This window comes from Artemia sp. Qi Xiang Cuo, chromosome 21 (genome assembly GCF_049724085.1).
Source record: "Artemia sp. Qi Xiang Cuo chromosome 21, ASM4972408v1, whole genome shotgun sequence".
NCBI lineage: Eukaryota > Metazoa > Arthropoda > Branchiopoda > Anostraca > Artemiidae > Artemia > Artemia sp. Qi Xiang Cuo.
In genome coordinates this window covers 50,597,632-50,612,412 of record NC_142814.1, presented here as the reverse complement: position 1 = coordinate 50,612,412, position 14,781 = coordinate 50,597,632, and the positions used below count along the sequence as shown (strand labels likewise).

The 14,781-nt window shown below is 38.4% G+C and overlaps 1 protein-coding gene across 3 annotated transcripts in view; it reads left to right on the top strand.

Moving 5' to 3' along the window:
- The window catches only part of LOC148939681 (tuftelin-interacting protein 11-like), a 52,862-nt gene that overhangs the window by 23,288 nt on the left and 14,793 nt on the right, over positions 1-14,781 (top strand). For all 3 annotated transcript variants that reach the window (XM_089106779.1, XM_089106778.1, XM_089106780.1), the window contains exon 2: positions 10,853-11,184. In XM_089106779.1, the coding sequence (XP_088962905.1) occupies positions 10,883-11,184 (302 nt within the window). In that variant the 5' untranslated portion in view covers positions 10,853-10,882. The remainder of the gene's footprint in view (positions 1-10,852; positions 11,185-14,781) is intronic.

The window sequence follows — 14,781 nt, the reverse complement described above, 5'->3', positions numbered from 1 at the left end:
GTTGGATATCAGCGTCGGAGGATCGATCAATACATATTTGGGAGCCTAAGTATGTAAAACAGTTGACTTTTTCCAGCTGAAATTGATTGACAGTTAGTGTGAATGGTCCTGTGTCGTGGTTAATAGCTATGAATTTCGTTTTCTCTGCGCTGACTTTCAAGCCGATCAGGTCTGCCCAGGCCACCACGTTGTCAAGCATGTTTTGAGCTTCTACGGGTTCTGACAGGAGGCCAACATCATCCTCATAATCAAGGTCAGTCACTGAAAGATTCTGTCCGATCTGAACTACTGGATAGGACGACAGTACATTTTCAAGCACCCAATCGACGCAATAATTGACCAAAGTCGGAGTGAAGACAAACCATTGTTTTACTCCAAACTCAACCAGGAATTCTTCAGTTTCTTAACTATAGACTCGAACTCGGCTCACTGACGCGTCATAGTATGCCTTCATCAGTTCAACAAACTTCAGCGGCATTCCGTCATTCTCTAGGATCTTCCAAAGTTTCTGGCGAGTGACAAAATCGAAGGCAGTAATGAAGTCCAGGAACATCAAGATCAGGGGTAGATTATACCTTTCAAACTGCTGGATAATGAGGCGAAAAGCGAAGATATTATCAGTACAGCCTCTATCTGGCCGAAAGCCGGCTTGATTTTCTCGGGTTCTTTCCTCCCTTGCCCCTTTGAAGCGGTTCAAGAGTATGATCCCGAATATTTTGACCGCAATGTCTATAAGACTTATTCCGCGGTAATTTTTGCATTCGGTTTTATCTCCTTTCTTATAGAAAGGGAGAATGACTAATGTCTTCCAATCTTTTGGGAAAGAATTGGTCCTCCACACTTCTTCGAGAATGCCATGGAGCTGTTCAGTAGTGACCTCAGGGCAGTGTTTGTACACTTCCGGGGAGAGGTTGTCTTCACCTGGGGCTTTGTGTTTCTTCTGGGTCTTGATTGCTTTTAGTATTTCGGTTCTGGTCGGTGTGTCGAGCTCGACGTCATAGGGTTCTCTAGAAATGGCAGGTGGGAAAGCACCAGGGGCGGATGATGGGGATGGGCTTAGGAGGATCTGAAAGTGATCCTTCCATCTTGCTAAGCGCTCCTTCTGACAACTGATGATTTTTCCTGATCTGTCTTTGACTATTTCTGAGACAGCAGCTTTCTTACCAACGGACTCTTTCAGGATCTGGTAATGCTTGCGGGTATCATGTGAGCGTGCTGCTTTCTCTAACGACACGGTAGTATCTTCCCACATTTGGCGGCGGTCCAGACGAACAGAGCGTTTTACCTGTCTGTGCAGCTCTTTTGTTTCTTTTTTAGGGCAGCTCATCTTTTGTCTTCACTCACTGACTATTGACAGGGTCCTAGCGGTAATCCAGCGCTGTTGTTTCTTTTTTGATTGGCCGATGATATCATCGGCAGTCTCTGTCATAACAGTTTTAAATGTATCCCCAATCGTTTCGGGGGGTGGGGTTTCATCAGAACTGAGGGCGTCAAATCGGTTAGTCAGTTCCAAATTGAGGGCCTGCCGAACTTCTTTGTCTTGGAGCTTACCGATGTCGAATCTGGCCTTGGGCTTGGTTTTCCTCCGAGTTGCAAGACCTAGCCAAATTTTTGCAGCAACAAGCCTGTGGTCAGACCCAGACTCCAAGCCCGTGTCCGCACCGTTGTAAGAGCGAGAGACCAGTACGAAGCTTCTCCAGCGCTGGCGTACGAGAATGAAGTCTGTTTGAGCCCTAGTGACACCGTCATTTGAATGCCAAGTTAAAAGGTGGCTAGGTTTGTGCTGAAATAGGGTATTGGTGACAAAAAGGTGGTTCATCAAGGCGTAGTTTAACAACCTTTGCCCATTCTCGCATCTGTGACCTCGTCCAAATTTTCCCAAGACTTCTCTTGTGGTTTGGTCAGAGGGATCAACTCTTGCTTTGAAGTCTCCAGCAACAATCAAGTAAACAGTTGCGGCAACAGAAGAAGACAGCTGCTGTAGCTCCCCGTAGAAATCATCCTTGGTCATATCAGCAGCGTCACGGGTGGGGGCATAGGTAGAAATTATCGACACATTTGCGGGGTTTCCTTTCAGTCTGATTCTGGCAAATCTACAGGAGACTGGTTCCCATTCTAGGAGAGCATTTCTGGTTCTTTGGTTCATGATGAAACCAACTCCGTGGAGTCCCGAATTATCCTCTACTCCGGAGTAGAAAAAATGGAATTGATGTAGCGTTTCAGGAGCTGTAATAACTATGGAGCCGGAACCTGAAATTCTGGTCTCGGATATGCAAAGTATGTCTATGTTGTACTTCTCCATCTCATGGACAAGAAAAACTTGCGTGGCTTCTTGTTTGACGGATCTTACATTCCAGCATCCCACATTTATTTTAGATTTTGCCTGTTTAATGACTGTAGTGGGTTTTCCTAAATTTATGGCATGAAAAGGATTTTTCGACTTCGCCACCATATACGAAGTCGCATCGCCTGCCGAGAATGCCGTAGTATGGTTTGCTTGTTTACTTCTCGACACCCGCGCCAATACGGGGACCATGTCGCTTGCCGTGGACGCCGTAGCCGTTACAACTTTTCTTCTAGGTCTCAGATTCATCGATGTTTCTTGGGAATAGAGTTGACCGCAAGGTCCCCAGTCTTGCGGGTCACCCGGAGCGCGTTGGCCACCAAATCGCTCGGCGTGGAGCTCAGTGGTGTTTACACCCTTCCACCGCTTTGAGGTGCGCTGACGGATTTCCTCTGCTGCCCAGGGACGGAAGATCGAGCCTCATTGCCTGTAACTACCATCACTGCCATGGAGGTATACAAGCTTAGCTTGACCTTTAATTCCCACCTGGAATCAGCAAGGGCTTCAGGAAGGGGATCCATGTTGTTTATGGACAACATGGATGACGAATTCAAATACATAGACGATCTATTTGCGCTTCTTAAGTTTACAGTAGATAAAACCCAAGCTATGTCCCAATTCAGCCCTGATCTTTTAACAGAATTTAGGGGAGAGTGTAGTACAAATAGTTTGCAGATCAATGAAAGCAAAACCTAAATTGTTAGGTTCAATCCGCAGAAACGAGATCTTGTTTGCCAAGCTCCCTGGTTTCCGCTTTTATTGTCAGCTATAGTCCTGGGAGTTAATTTCAGCGCCAATTGCTCATTTAGGGATATGTTCAAAGGCTAGACCAGAAAGGCAACTACGCACTACGTTCTTTGATTTTCAATGCGCTGCTTGGGTTTCCCAGTAAATCAGCTGAAAACGGCATATCTAACATACATATGTCCCATATTAGAATATGCATGTCCCATTTGGGGGCCTCAGATTCATAATATTAAATATCTAAGTGATGATGTCGAAGGAGTAAAAAAATAGCAGTTAAAATCATCCTTGGAGAAAAATTTGTATTACAAGTCTACTCTTGAGTCTTTAAAGATTGAAACTCTTAGAGATCTTAGGTTTCTGTTGATAAGGCCTTTTGGGCAATTTCTCCTTTCTAGCCCCAAGCACTGACATTTTCTACCCCCTGCTGCCAACTCAGTAGTTAACACCAGAAAGAAGGACAAATTAGTGCCATTGCCTTGCAGAACTAATCGATTTAACAATTCATTTGTGCCGTTTTTACCAATACCTATAACAAAATGCCTATGGACTAGGTTTGTAAATGACAGTGATTTTGTGATTTTGTAGTTTGTGATTTTTTAGTTCACGAAGTAGTTTGTGATTTTTATCTACGACTGTGAAAGCTGTCTTTAAATAAATTATTTCTGATAATCACTTCTTTTGTAAAGAAGTTGTTAAGTAACCTGATATTCAAAACCTGTTTATAAAGTTTTTTTTTTTAATTTCGTCTTGTTTTCTGGGTTGAAAAATAAGAAAATTTTTACTTTTTCATATAATTTAGCTTCAAAAAAAGAGTAGGTTACATCACTTGATGTTTTTTTTATGCTTTTTCAAATGTAGTAATTGCTTCTGGGGCAAATTTTTTTAAGCCCTTTAAAGGGCTTTAAACAGCCCACAGAAACCAAGAATTTAGAAATACGTTTACAGTTAGATGTTATGAGTGTCAAGCAGAAAAACATGTAGGCTATCTGGTCAAATTTGTAATTTTCACTTTTTAACACAGATCTACTCGCCAAAAAATTCTATGTTAAGTGGTGTGTATCTTGATTACCTCCAACTCAAAAATTTGGAGATACAGACATAGTGGAAACAACATATCTCAGATTAGCATAGAGGGCTCTCTAGTGGAAACCACATATCTTGGAGCTTCCTCCTAACAGCATATATTACCTCCAGAACAAAAGAATTGTATGCAGTGAAGGAACAATAGCAAAATCATAGATAAGATAGATAACAAAATAAGATAAGAAAGAACTTTCAAGATCTACTTGAAGTGAACTTAGATCTAACTGAAGCTAGATTTTTTAGTGGAGAGTAGGAAAACAGACACAACTGGTCCAAAAGAATTCAGAGAGAAATCTCAGACAAGGACGAAGCTCCTCTTCCAAACCAAGTGTCTGAATCTGCTTTAGAAACTGATGAAGGTTTTTTAACTTTAAAAAAAGTGTGTAAATAAAAACAAGGAAAGAAAAATCTTGAGAGACTTAGGAAAAGAGAACTGAGAAAAGTTTGAGGTAAAACCAGCCTAAGAGAGATCAGGCCAAACCATTGTCTTTGCAAAATGTCAGTGGGTTTAGTTTTGCAAAACTTTTTAAGACAAACAGAGAGAAAAAAATCTTTTCTTACTATTGGAGGCTTGGCAATAAAATCCAACAAAAAGATTGATTGCCCATTCTTGCTGTAAACCTGTTTCAGAGCAAACTCTGAATGCAGAAACAAGAAAAAGGAACACTGTAAGATATTATATGTTCCACAATGATAGAAATAAGAAGAAAGTTTGTCTAAAATGTTTGTGTGTAACCCTAGATCTTGGGGAGTTTGTTGTAAGAAATGTAGCTAAAAACAATGACTCGGGATTTTCTCAGAGAAAGATAAGAACTCAAAGCCTCCCAATAGGATACCCAGGGTTGTGTATCCCTGCTGCCTTTTTTCTACAACAAAGATGTATCTGCCTACAAACTTCAAAAACACTTCAAACCTATTCAGACTTTCCACTGAACACCGTAGAAAAATTAAAAAGCCCATCCTTTTGTGCGGGATCTCAATGAGTTTGACTTCAGGAAGGACAAACCAAGGAAGGAAAAATGTGTGCTATGTGAAATGGTGCAGTCTGCTCAGGATACGACATAAAGTGGAAAGTTGGCACACACAAATCAAATAATAGAGAAAACAGAATCCAGGCACTACATGGCAGCCACCAGCCAATGTGGTGAAGCTGACCAATGTCATGTTGATGCATGTTTTGATCTAGAAAAAGTACTTAGCACACCACCTGGAGAAGGAATGTTAATTGGGTTTTATTTAAAATATGCTAGCTACAATTTTACAGTTTGTGAGTATGTGACTAAGAATAGATATTACTGTTGATGGAAGCAGAAGAATGGAAACCAAGGGGCAAATGAAATTACAACTTATCTTTCATGGTGGATTAGAGAAGTTGATAGTAGAGGCACTGTCAAGACAGTAAGTCTGTCCTGTGACTGCTGCAATGGTCAAAACAGAAACCACAAAATGCTTGCATTGTTCTTTTTAGTTCTTCAGCAGTGAAAAAGTATATAGACTATTGAGCTGACTTTCCTTCTTTCATGCCATTTGTTAAATGTCCCTTAAGAGCATGCATTCTATGGTTGAAAACAATGTAAGAGGAATCACAGCATATGCACAAAGTCAATGGATGACTCTAATCCAAACTGCAAGGAACAGTTCAGCTCCCTACATAATCAAAATACTGATGTTCAAAGACTTTTTAGACTGGAATGCAGCTCAAGATGCCATCATCCTATCTATCATGCAGGATACAAACAAAACACACTTAAAACTCTATGGATTAAACTGAGGTAAGTAAAGTTTACTAGAAACTCATAAATTGTAAAATTTCACACTGGTTTCATGGAAATAGATGAAAGGCAGTTTGAACTTTGCTGCCAGAAACAAGTGCTAAAGGTAGCTTACATTGAAAAAACCCCCATTTCAGAAGTGAGACCTTGTGACCTTCTGCAAGAAGAAAGTGATTCTGCAGCTATTGCATCATGAATAATAGCAGTAATAATATTTTATTACCCATCAAAATCAAACAAAAAAGACAGAGTACATAAAAAACAAGAAAAAGATAAACAAGACAAATATATACAACAAATACAAAATACAAGTTTTGGACACAATGTAATACTAGCACTAGCAAGAAAAGACTGGTTAAACCGTAGAGAAAACAAAAACACACTGAGTTCTACTGGCGTTGGATTTCACCGCCTATGTCCTTTTAATGGTATTAAGTTAAAAATGTCATTGTGTGTTGAAGGGGATGTTGAAAAAAGATGCTATGTGGATACTGCTACTAATGCTGCTACTGCTACTACAGCTATTGCTACGCATAATTACTGAACCTTTCAACAATGCTGAAAAAATGAATGTCTCAAGACTATGTTGGATATTTGTTATGCGAAATGATGGACGTGTGGGGGGGGGGGGGGTTGCTCTCAAATAACTTTGACTCTTAAAAAGGGCACTATATCTTCCAATTTCAAATCAAATGAGACCCATCTGAATTTAATATGACCACCCATTCCATAAAAACCTTACATTCCTCAGGTTATAACTTAAAGCCCTTGCCCCAGGGCTCTGGGGGGTTTTACCAACCCTGGAAGCATTGTTATATGTTCTTTGGACTATTTTAAACCAAATTACCATCGCACAATTTCAATCAAATGCATTTTGTGAAAAGAGGGGTAGTTGGGTAGGGGGGGGGGTGCTACTTGACCTCCATCACTTCTGACTCACAACCCTCGCCCTCAGGCTCCAGTGGTTTTTATCAACCTCAAAAGCCTTGTTATATGATATTTAGACTATTTTGAATAAAATAATTGTCTCAAAATATCTATTCGATACTTGTCAGGAAAACACAACTTGTTTGAGTGTTTGTGTGTGTGTGTGTGTGTGTGTGTGTGTGTGTGTGTGTGTATGTGGGGGGGGGGGTGCTCTGATCAATTTGACTCTTAAAAAGGGCACTAGAAATTATGATTACCAATCCAATGAGTCCCCTCCAAAGCATATACGGCCACCCTTTTTATTAGAACCTTATTTGCCCAAGGGCATAATTTACAACCCTTTCCTTGAGAGCTGTAGAGGGGGGGGGTTGTATTCCTCACAGACATAAGGCCTGTTTTTTTACTCATCAATGTGCTAAGATCTTACATCTTTTGTCAGAAAACGCTTAAAAGTGAAATCTTTGAACAAAGATCTTACATCTTTGGTCGTTTTTGTGCAAACATCTTTCATCATTCTGCTCTGAGCAGCGGTCTGAGTACAATGATGAGTAGATCATTAAAGTTCTCTCATCTTTGTTCTATATGGCAGAACAGTGGCGGTCTTCACACTTTTTGCTAACGTCAGTGAGCTGTAAGATCTTAGAACAAAGATGAGTTAAAGAACGATAATCTTTGCAAAAAAAATGTAAGATCTTAGTGCTTAAAAACGGGCGTATAATTTCCGAAACCTTCAACTATGATGACTAAAGTTGTTATCTCCAAATTTTAATTGGAAGTACTAAGGCAAATGCTGAAGGGGTGTAGGGGCTGTTTGCTCTCAAATCAATTTGACTCTTAAAGAGGGCCCTAAAACTTCCAATTTCAAATCAAATAAGCCCCATCTGATGTTTATATGACCACCCATTCAATATAAACCTTATATGCCCTCATAAAATAACTTAAAACCCTATCCTCAGGGTGCTGAGGGGTTTTATCATTCCTAGAGACATTATTATATGTTCTTTGTACTATTTTGAAAAAAATCGCTATCTCATATTTTCAATCTGATGTATTTGGTGAAAGGAGGGGTTGTAGGAGAGGGGCTAAATGCCCTCCATCACTTTTGACGCTTAAAAAGGAACTAGAACTTCCAATTTTCAACCTAATGAGCCGCTTCTAAAGTTAAAGAACCATCCCTTCTATAAAAACCTTAAATACCCCCTGGGCATAACTTCCAACCCTTGCCCCTAATCTCTGGGGTTTGTTTCAACCCCAAAAGCCTTGTTATATGATATTTAGACTATTGTGAATAGATTTACCATCTCAAACTTTCTATTATATGTATTTCAGGTGAATATGACGTGTGTGTGTGTGTGTGTGTTTAGGGAGGAGGGGGTGCTGTCATCCGATAACTTTGACTTTTAAAAAGAGCACTAGAGCGTCTGAATACCAATCCAATGAGCCCCCCTCTGAAGTTTATTTGACCACCCTTTCTATAAAAAACCTTATATCCCCCCAGGGCATAAGTTACAACCCATGCCCTGAGGGCTGGGAGGATTTGTTATCCTCAAAGACATAATTTCCAGACCTTTCAAATACGTTGAAAAAAATGGCTATCTCAAAATTCGATTGGAAGTGTTTGGGGAAATGATCGGCATGAGGGGGGGGGGTCATTTGCCCTCTGATCACTTTTGACTAATAAAAAATGCACTAGTCCTCTCAATTTCCAATCGGATGAGCTCTTTTTGAAGATTCTATGACAAAACTTTCTATAAAAACCTTACATGTCCCAAGGACATAACTTACAACCCTCGTCCTGAGGGCTATGGGGAGGGCGGGGTTTATCATCCTCAAAGACATAGTTTCCAGACTGTCCAACTATGTTGAACAAAAATGGCTATTTCAAAACGTTGATCAGAAATGTTTTGGGAAGTGATGGGTGTGGGGGGGGGGTGATTCTCCCTCCAATTACTTTCGACTATTAAAAAGGGCAATAAGCCTCTCAATTTCCAATCGAATGAGCCCTGATGGCTGTGGGGGGAGGGTGTCATCCTCTAAGACATAATTTCCGGACCTCTCAACAATGTTGAACAAAATGGCTATCTCAAAATTTTTATTGGATGTGTTTGGGAAATGCTGGGCGTGAGAGTAGGGCTAGTTGCCTTCCAATCGATTTCGACTAATAAATAGGGCACTAGCCCTTTCAATTTCCAATCGATTGGGCTCTTTTTGAAGTTTCTACAACAACACTTTCTATAAAAACCTTATATGCCCCTTGGGCATAACTTACAACCCTTGCCCTGAGGGCTGGGGGAGAGTTTCATCCCCAAAAAGATAATCTCCGGACCTTTTAACCATGTTGAACAAAATAGCTATCGCAAGATTTTGATTGGATGTGTTGGGGAAATGATTGGTGTGTGAGGGGTTAGTTGCCCTCTAATCACCTTCGACTATAAAAGGGGCACTAGCCCCTTCATTTTTTAATCGAATGAGCCCTTTTTGAAGTCTCTAATACAATGCTTTCTATAAAAACCGTATATGCCCCCAGGGTATAAATTACAACCCTTGCCCTGAGGGCTGTGGGGGAGGGGGGGCTTTCATCCTCAAAGACCTAATTTCCAGAGCTTTCAACTACGTTGAACAAAATGGCTGTCTCAAAATTTTGATTTGACGTGTTTGGGGAAATGGTGTGCGCGAGAGGGGTGTTAGTTGCCCTCCAATCACTTTCGACTTTTAAAAAGGGTACTAGCGCTTATTTCCAATTGAACAATCCCTGTTTGAAGTTTCTGTGACAATTCCTTCTATAAAAACCTTATGCGCCCCCAGGGCATAACTTACAACCCTTGCTCTGAGGGCTCTGGGGGGGGGGTTCATCCTCAAAGATATAATTTCCGATCCATTCAAGTACGTTGAACAAAATGGCCATCTCAAAATTTTTATTGGATGTGTTTAGGGAAATTGTGGATATGGGAGGGGTGTTAGTTGCCCTCTAATCACTTTCGACTATTAAAAAGGGTACAAGCCCTTCCAATTTCCAATCGAATGAGCCCTTTTCGAAGTTTCTTCGACAACTCCTTCGATACGAAGTGCCCTGGTCTAAAAGAAACCAAAAATAATACCTTGTGCCAACATCATTCTTTACTTAGGCAGCACTGTTACGCTGCCTCTGATACCAAACAGAATCAAGAAGTGAAGTCAGGTTAATCATAATGAAATATACCAAAATATGATGAAAATATAATACCTTATTAACAAAATTGTGGAAACTACAACAAAGAATTATGGAAAGCAGGCTGCCCAGAATGTATTATATTAAATATCTAACATAACCTAACCCAACGAAAATACCAACTCTGTATATTGATATACCTACATCATAGTTTTTCTACTGAGCATAAGCTAATTGTCTCTGAATACAGACAGATAAAACCAGTTTTTGCACACATAAGAAAGCAAACTTCTTCAGTGTGTTTGGTATAATATCTAAGTACACTGGATTATAACCTCTGCATTCTAAGTACATATAAAAACATTCCTTGTATAAAACATTGGTTGTTCAAAACAGTTAAAAAAAATTCCCACTTTTTTTTTGTTTTTCTGCTCTCCTGTAAAATGTCAATTTGGTCAGCACATCTTTTGTTGCAATTCCAAAAGTGTTATTCTGATATTCGCAAATATGTGTTATTTGTGAATATCACATTTGAAGCCCACTCTGAAACTTAGCATGTTCTGTTGATTAGTCTAATGATTTTTGTCCTAGCTTATGTAGTTCTGAGGCTATTGAGAGGGGAGTAGGGCAGACAAAAATTGGAAAGTGAAATTTGCTCAGAATGAAATACTGAGCTTAGACAATCTAGAGCCATCATTAATTGCCACCTGTATAAGCTGATCACATGGTGGTCATCCCCACCACACCCCGTGTTACAGTTTTTGTGAACTGGGTTGTGTATCTGTGAGTGGTTCTCAATTGTTCTTTTCTACTGATATTTCCTCTTCACAGTAGCAGCAGTTGAAGCAGTCCCAGATAACAATGAACAACGATGAATATCGCGAAGAATTTGGCATATCAGACAGAGACCTTGAAGATGCTATGGGTAGAAGATCGGGTTTTCGAAGGCTTACCAAAGAACAGCAAATCTATGGAGTTTTCAATGATTCTGATGCAGAAGAAGAAGCAACTGTTTCCAGAAAACAGAAGAAGTCTTACACAACACCATTGTCTTTTGTGGCAGGTGGTGTTGTTCAAGCTGGGAAGAAGAAAGAAGAACTAGGTGAAGATGAAGAAGCTGAAATGGAAGAGGAAGAAGAAACAATTATGCATACCTTAAAAGGGTTCGTATTTAATTTGCATTTTTATGTTAAAACATTTGGAGGCCATGTATTATGGGCAGGTTTAAGAAGTGTTAACCCCCACATATATACTTTTTATCAAAATAAGTACTGGACAGTATATCTAAAACAATAGTGCACTTTCAGGTTAAAATGTCCAAATGTCTTGAAATACTACAGATACCAATGCCTTTGTTTTAAGCATTCAACATGCGTCTTTTCTTCATGGGTAAAACATACCCCCCAAATACAGACTGTAGAGACAGGAAGAACTGATGTCCGATTTTGCAAAATTTGGCTGTTCACCAGGAGTCATTTTTTTTAAAATCATGGTTGTAATTTTAAGAATTTAGCCTACATCTTGTATTGGAAAGACAGATGATACAAATTTTGGTATTATTTTTCTAATTTGTGAATGATCATAATTCCAAAATTAAAAATCGTATTTTGACATTTTGACTCCAGGTCAACATATGGCAGAACCTGGCCTCTTTTGATATCCATGCTATAGTACCTTAGAAGAGAGAAGACTGCCGAAACACCCATATATCCAACCGTTTGCAATTTGTCAATGGAGAATCTAAATTATCTCAGGTTCCTCAATAGAATTCTACCCATATTTGGAATTTAATAGGCTATACAAGATCTATGACCTCAGATGAAATTGAATATTGTGCATTACTTGAAAAGTAGTTTCCTTTTTTTGTAGTAAGGATGTATTAAAGATAAATGAAGTAAAGAGAAATTACTAAATGCATTAAGAACTATAGTATTGTCTAAGGTACACTATAGTCTCATTCGTGGATAAAATCGAAGTTATGCATAATTACAACACCAATAAGATATCTCCTGCGTAATTTTGTGACTTAAGCTATGTTAATCTTTCATACGTAATATTTACAGCAGACAAAGTTTTAAGGATTTTTGGTCTTGAATGTAGAAAGCATGGGAGTTCGAATCAGCAGCTTTTCTATGTGTATGCTAAAGTTTGCAAAAATACTAATACATAATATAAGTTAAAAATACTTGAAAATAAATTATTGTGATTGAGCTTTTTCAAACTTATGTCCTGTCATTTAAATATTTGGCTTCAATAGTATGATATTAAAATCAAAAAGAAATATGAAAATAAATATATTTTTTTTTAGCAAGCTTTGCTAGGGCGTGACTTACAATGGCAGTAAACTGTGGAAGGGGCCTAATTTAATGTCTTTATATGTTAATTCAGCAGGAAAAAAAAAATGAAGAAAAAGCACAATTCATATGTTTTCTTGTCAAAGAAGCAATATTTATGTGCAATTAAAAACAGTAATTATAGTGTGTTTGATATTTTAGTCATGGTATTTACTTTTAACCAACTGTACTCTGGCTGGTCAAAATTGGTTTTGTAACCTCCTTTTTCTACCAAATATGGTGTTGAACCATAGTATTGTCTTGTGATGTAAAATCCAAAGAGTGACTGACCATGTCCTCCCAGAAATTCTAAGTTTCCCTGAATTTACTTCTTCTAATTGTTCACACATTTTGTAGCATTTACCCCTCCCCACAAAAAAAAACAAATAAAACGTTTCATGAGTCTATACTTGCAGCACCATGATCCTTTCTTTTCTATTTTGCCTTCCTGTTCTTTTTTGTTTATTTTTACTGCTTTTAACCAAAGTTTGCCTTTCAGAGTTTCTGTGTTTGTTAATTATAAATCCGGGGAACATTCTAGGATGCTCTTAAGCTAACTTGTTAGAACTTCTTCTGTCCCAAAACTGGTTTATCATCACCACATTTGCCTTATTTTCTGGTTTCCTTGATTTTCCTTGTTTTCCTCCGTGCATGACACAGTCCCTGCAAGCTGGGCTATGATTCTGCTAAGCTTGGTATACTTTTGTACACTTGGGACGCGGCACCTGGTTCACTTGATTTCTAAGATGGCGTTCACCCTTTGATTAAAGGCTCTACTAAAAAACGGCACGAATGAATACGGCTAGTTCTACAAGGTACTGGCACTAATTTGTTCTTCCTCCTGGTCTTAACTGCTGAGTTAACCATCAAGAGATAGACGTTGTTGGTGCTTGGGACTACTAAACGAGAAATTAGCCAAAAAGCATTGTCAACAAAAAATGGTGATCTATTAGGGTTTTATTCTTTGAAGACTTAAAGAGTAGATTTGTAATCATAATTTTTTCTTCAATAATGATTTAACTCGAAAGAGGCAGTATTGGCAGGAATTAGCAGAAAATTAGCAGTATTGGCAGGAATTGGCAGTATTGGCAGAAAAGGCAGTAGCTGTTCACAGAAAAAACCTAAAGAAATCGCATTTTCCAACTATGTGGAAATTAACTCTTTACACAGCTTTTGCGTTTGGACATTCTTTTTAGGATTTATTGAAGTCATGATTTTTTAACTAAGCAGTCTCAATTTTAGATTATGCACTATTAATTAAACATCTTGTAGTTTGTATTTCTGAGACTCTCAATAATTGAAATAGTAATTTTTGGAATTTAACAGCAGCTCTCAACACATCTTAAACTTGTTGAGAAACATGATTAAACTACTGCCGAATTCTGGCCTCCTTATCAAATTTAATCACATCCTTTAGCCTTCTTATCTTACTGGAATGGTGTTCGAATTGTTGACTCTAAAGCAAGCTAAGTAGATCTTTGAATTTTATGGCCTTTTATTGGCTTATATGGACTTTAAATATATTTTAGACAAGGCCATAATACATTATATAATATAGCAAGATTGCATATTTCTATTTAAGCCAGGGTTTTTGCATCCATGATTTTTGTTGGGAGGAGAGGAGGGGGGGGGGGGAACTAAAGTAAATTATTGTTTGGGGGAGAAGGGGTTACATAAATATTCTGATTTGTTATATTCTATTCTCTCGCCTTTATTTTTACAACCAAGTTCAAGAATTTTTTTTGTTTTTTTAGGTACAAGGCTCTTTTTATTTGTATTTTAACGACCAATATGCGAGTCGAAGAAATATCCCCCCTCCTTTGGATTCATCTCTGATTTTAAAACATCAACAAAAACGAAAAAGAACAAAATACCCCTTCAAAGACCCTATGACCTGTAATGCAGGGGAACTTGATTATAATTGCACAAGAAAATACTAAGAAAAGAAAATAAAATCGGAAAAGAAACTCAGTTATTTATCAAACCCTAAATTATCCGGCATTCAATAAATTGAACTAAAAAAATAGTTCTTATAAGTGAATAATTTCTGAGACCACACTGGCTAATCATGATAAAACATAAAATGGCGAAGAAAGTAAGAAAACGGGGACAATTAACAGCCAGTGAAAAAATTGAAAAATTATGCAAATATTTCGGTCAAGGTTCACCGTTACTAAGAAAGGGTCGTCCAATTTTAGTTTTGTGTTTTATTTTAAGGTTTGGTTTTTATATTTTTATCAGTTTTATTCTGCACTGAGAACGGTCAAGCGGAGGTCTTGACCGAAATATTTGCATGATTTTTCAATTTTTGTCACTGGCTGTTAATTGTCCTCGTTTTCTTCCTTTCTTCGCGATTTTATGTTTTTTTTCTTATAAGTGAATGCCTTTTTTGACTTTAAGGGAATCTGAAGACGGTGGTGACTCACC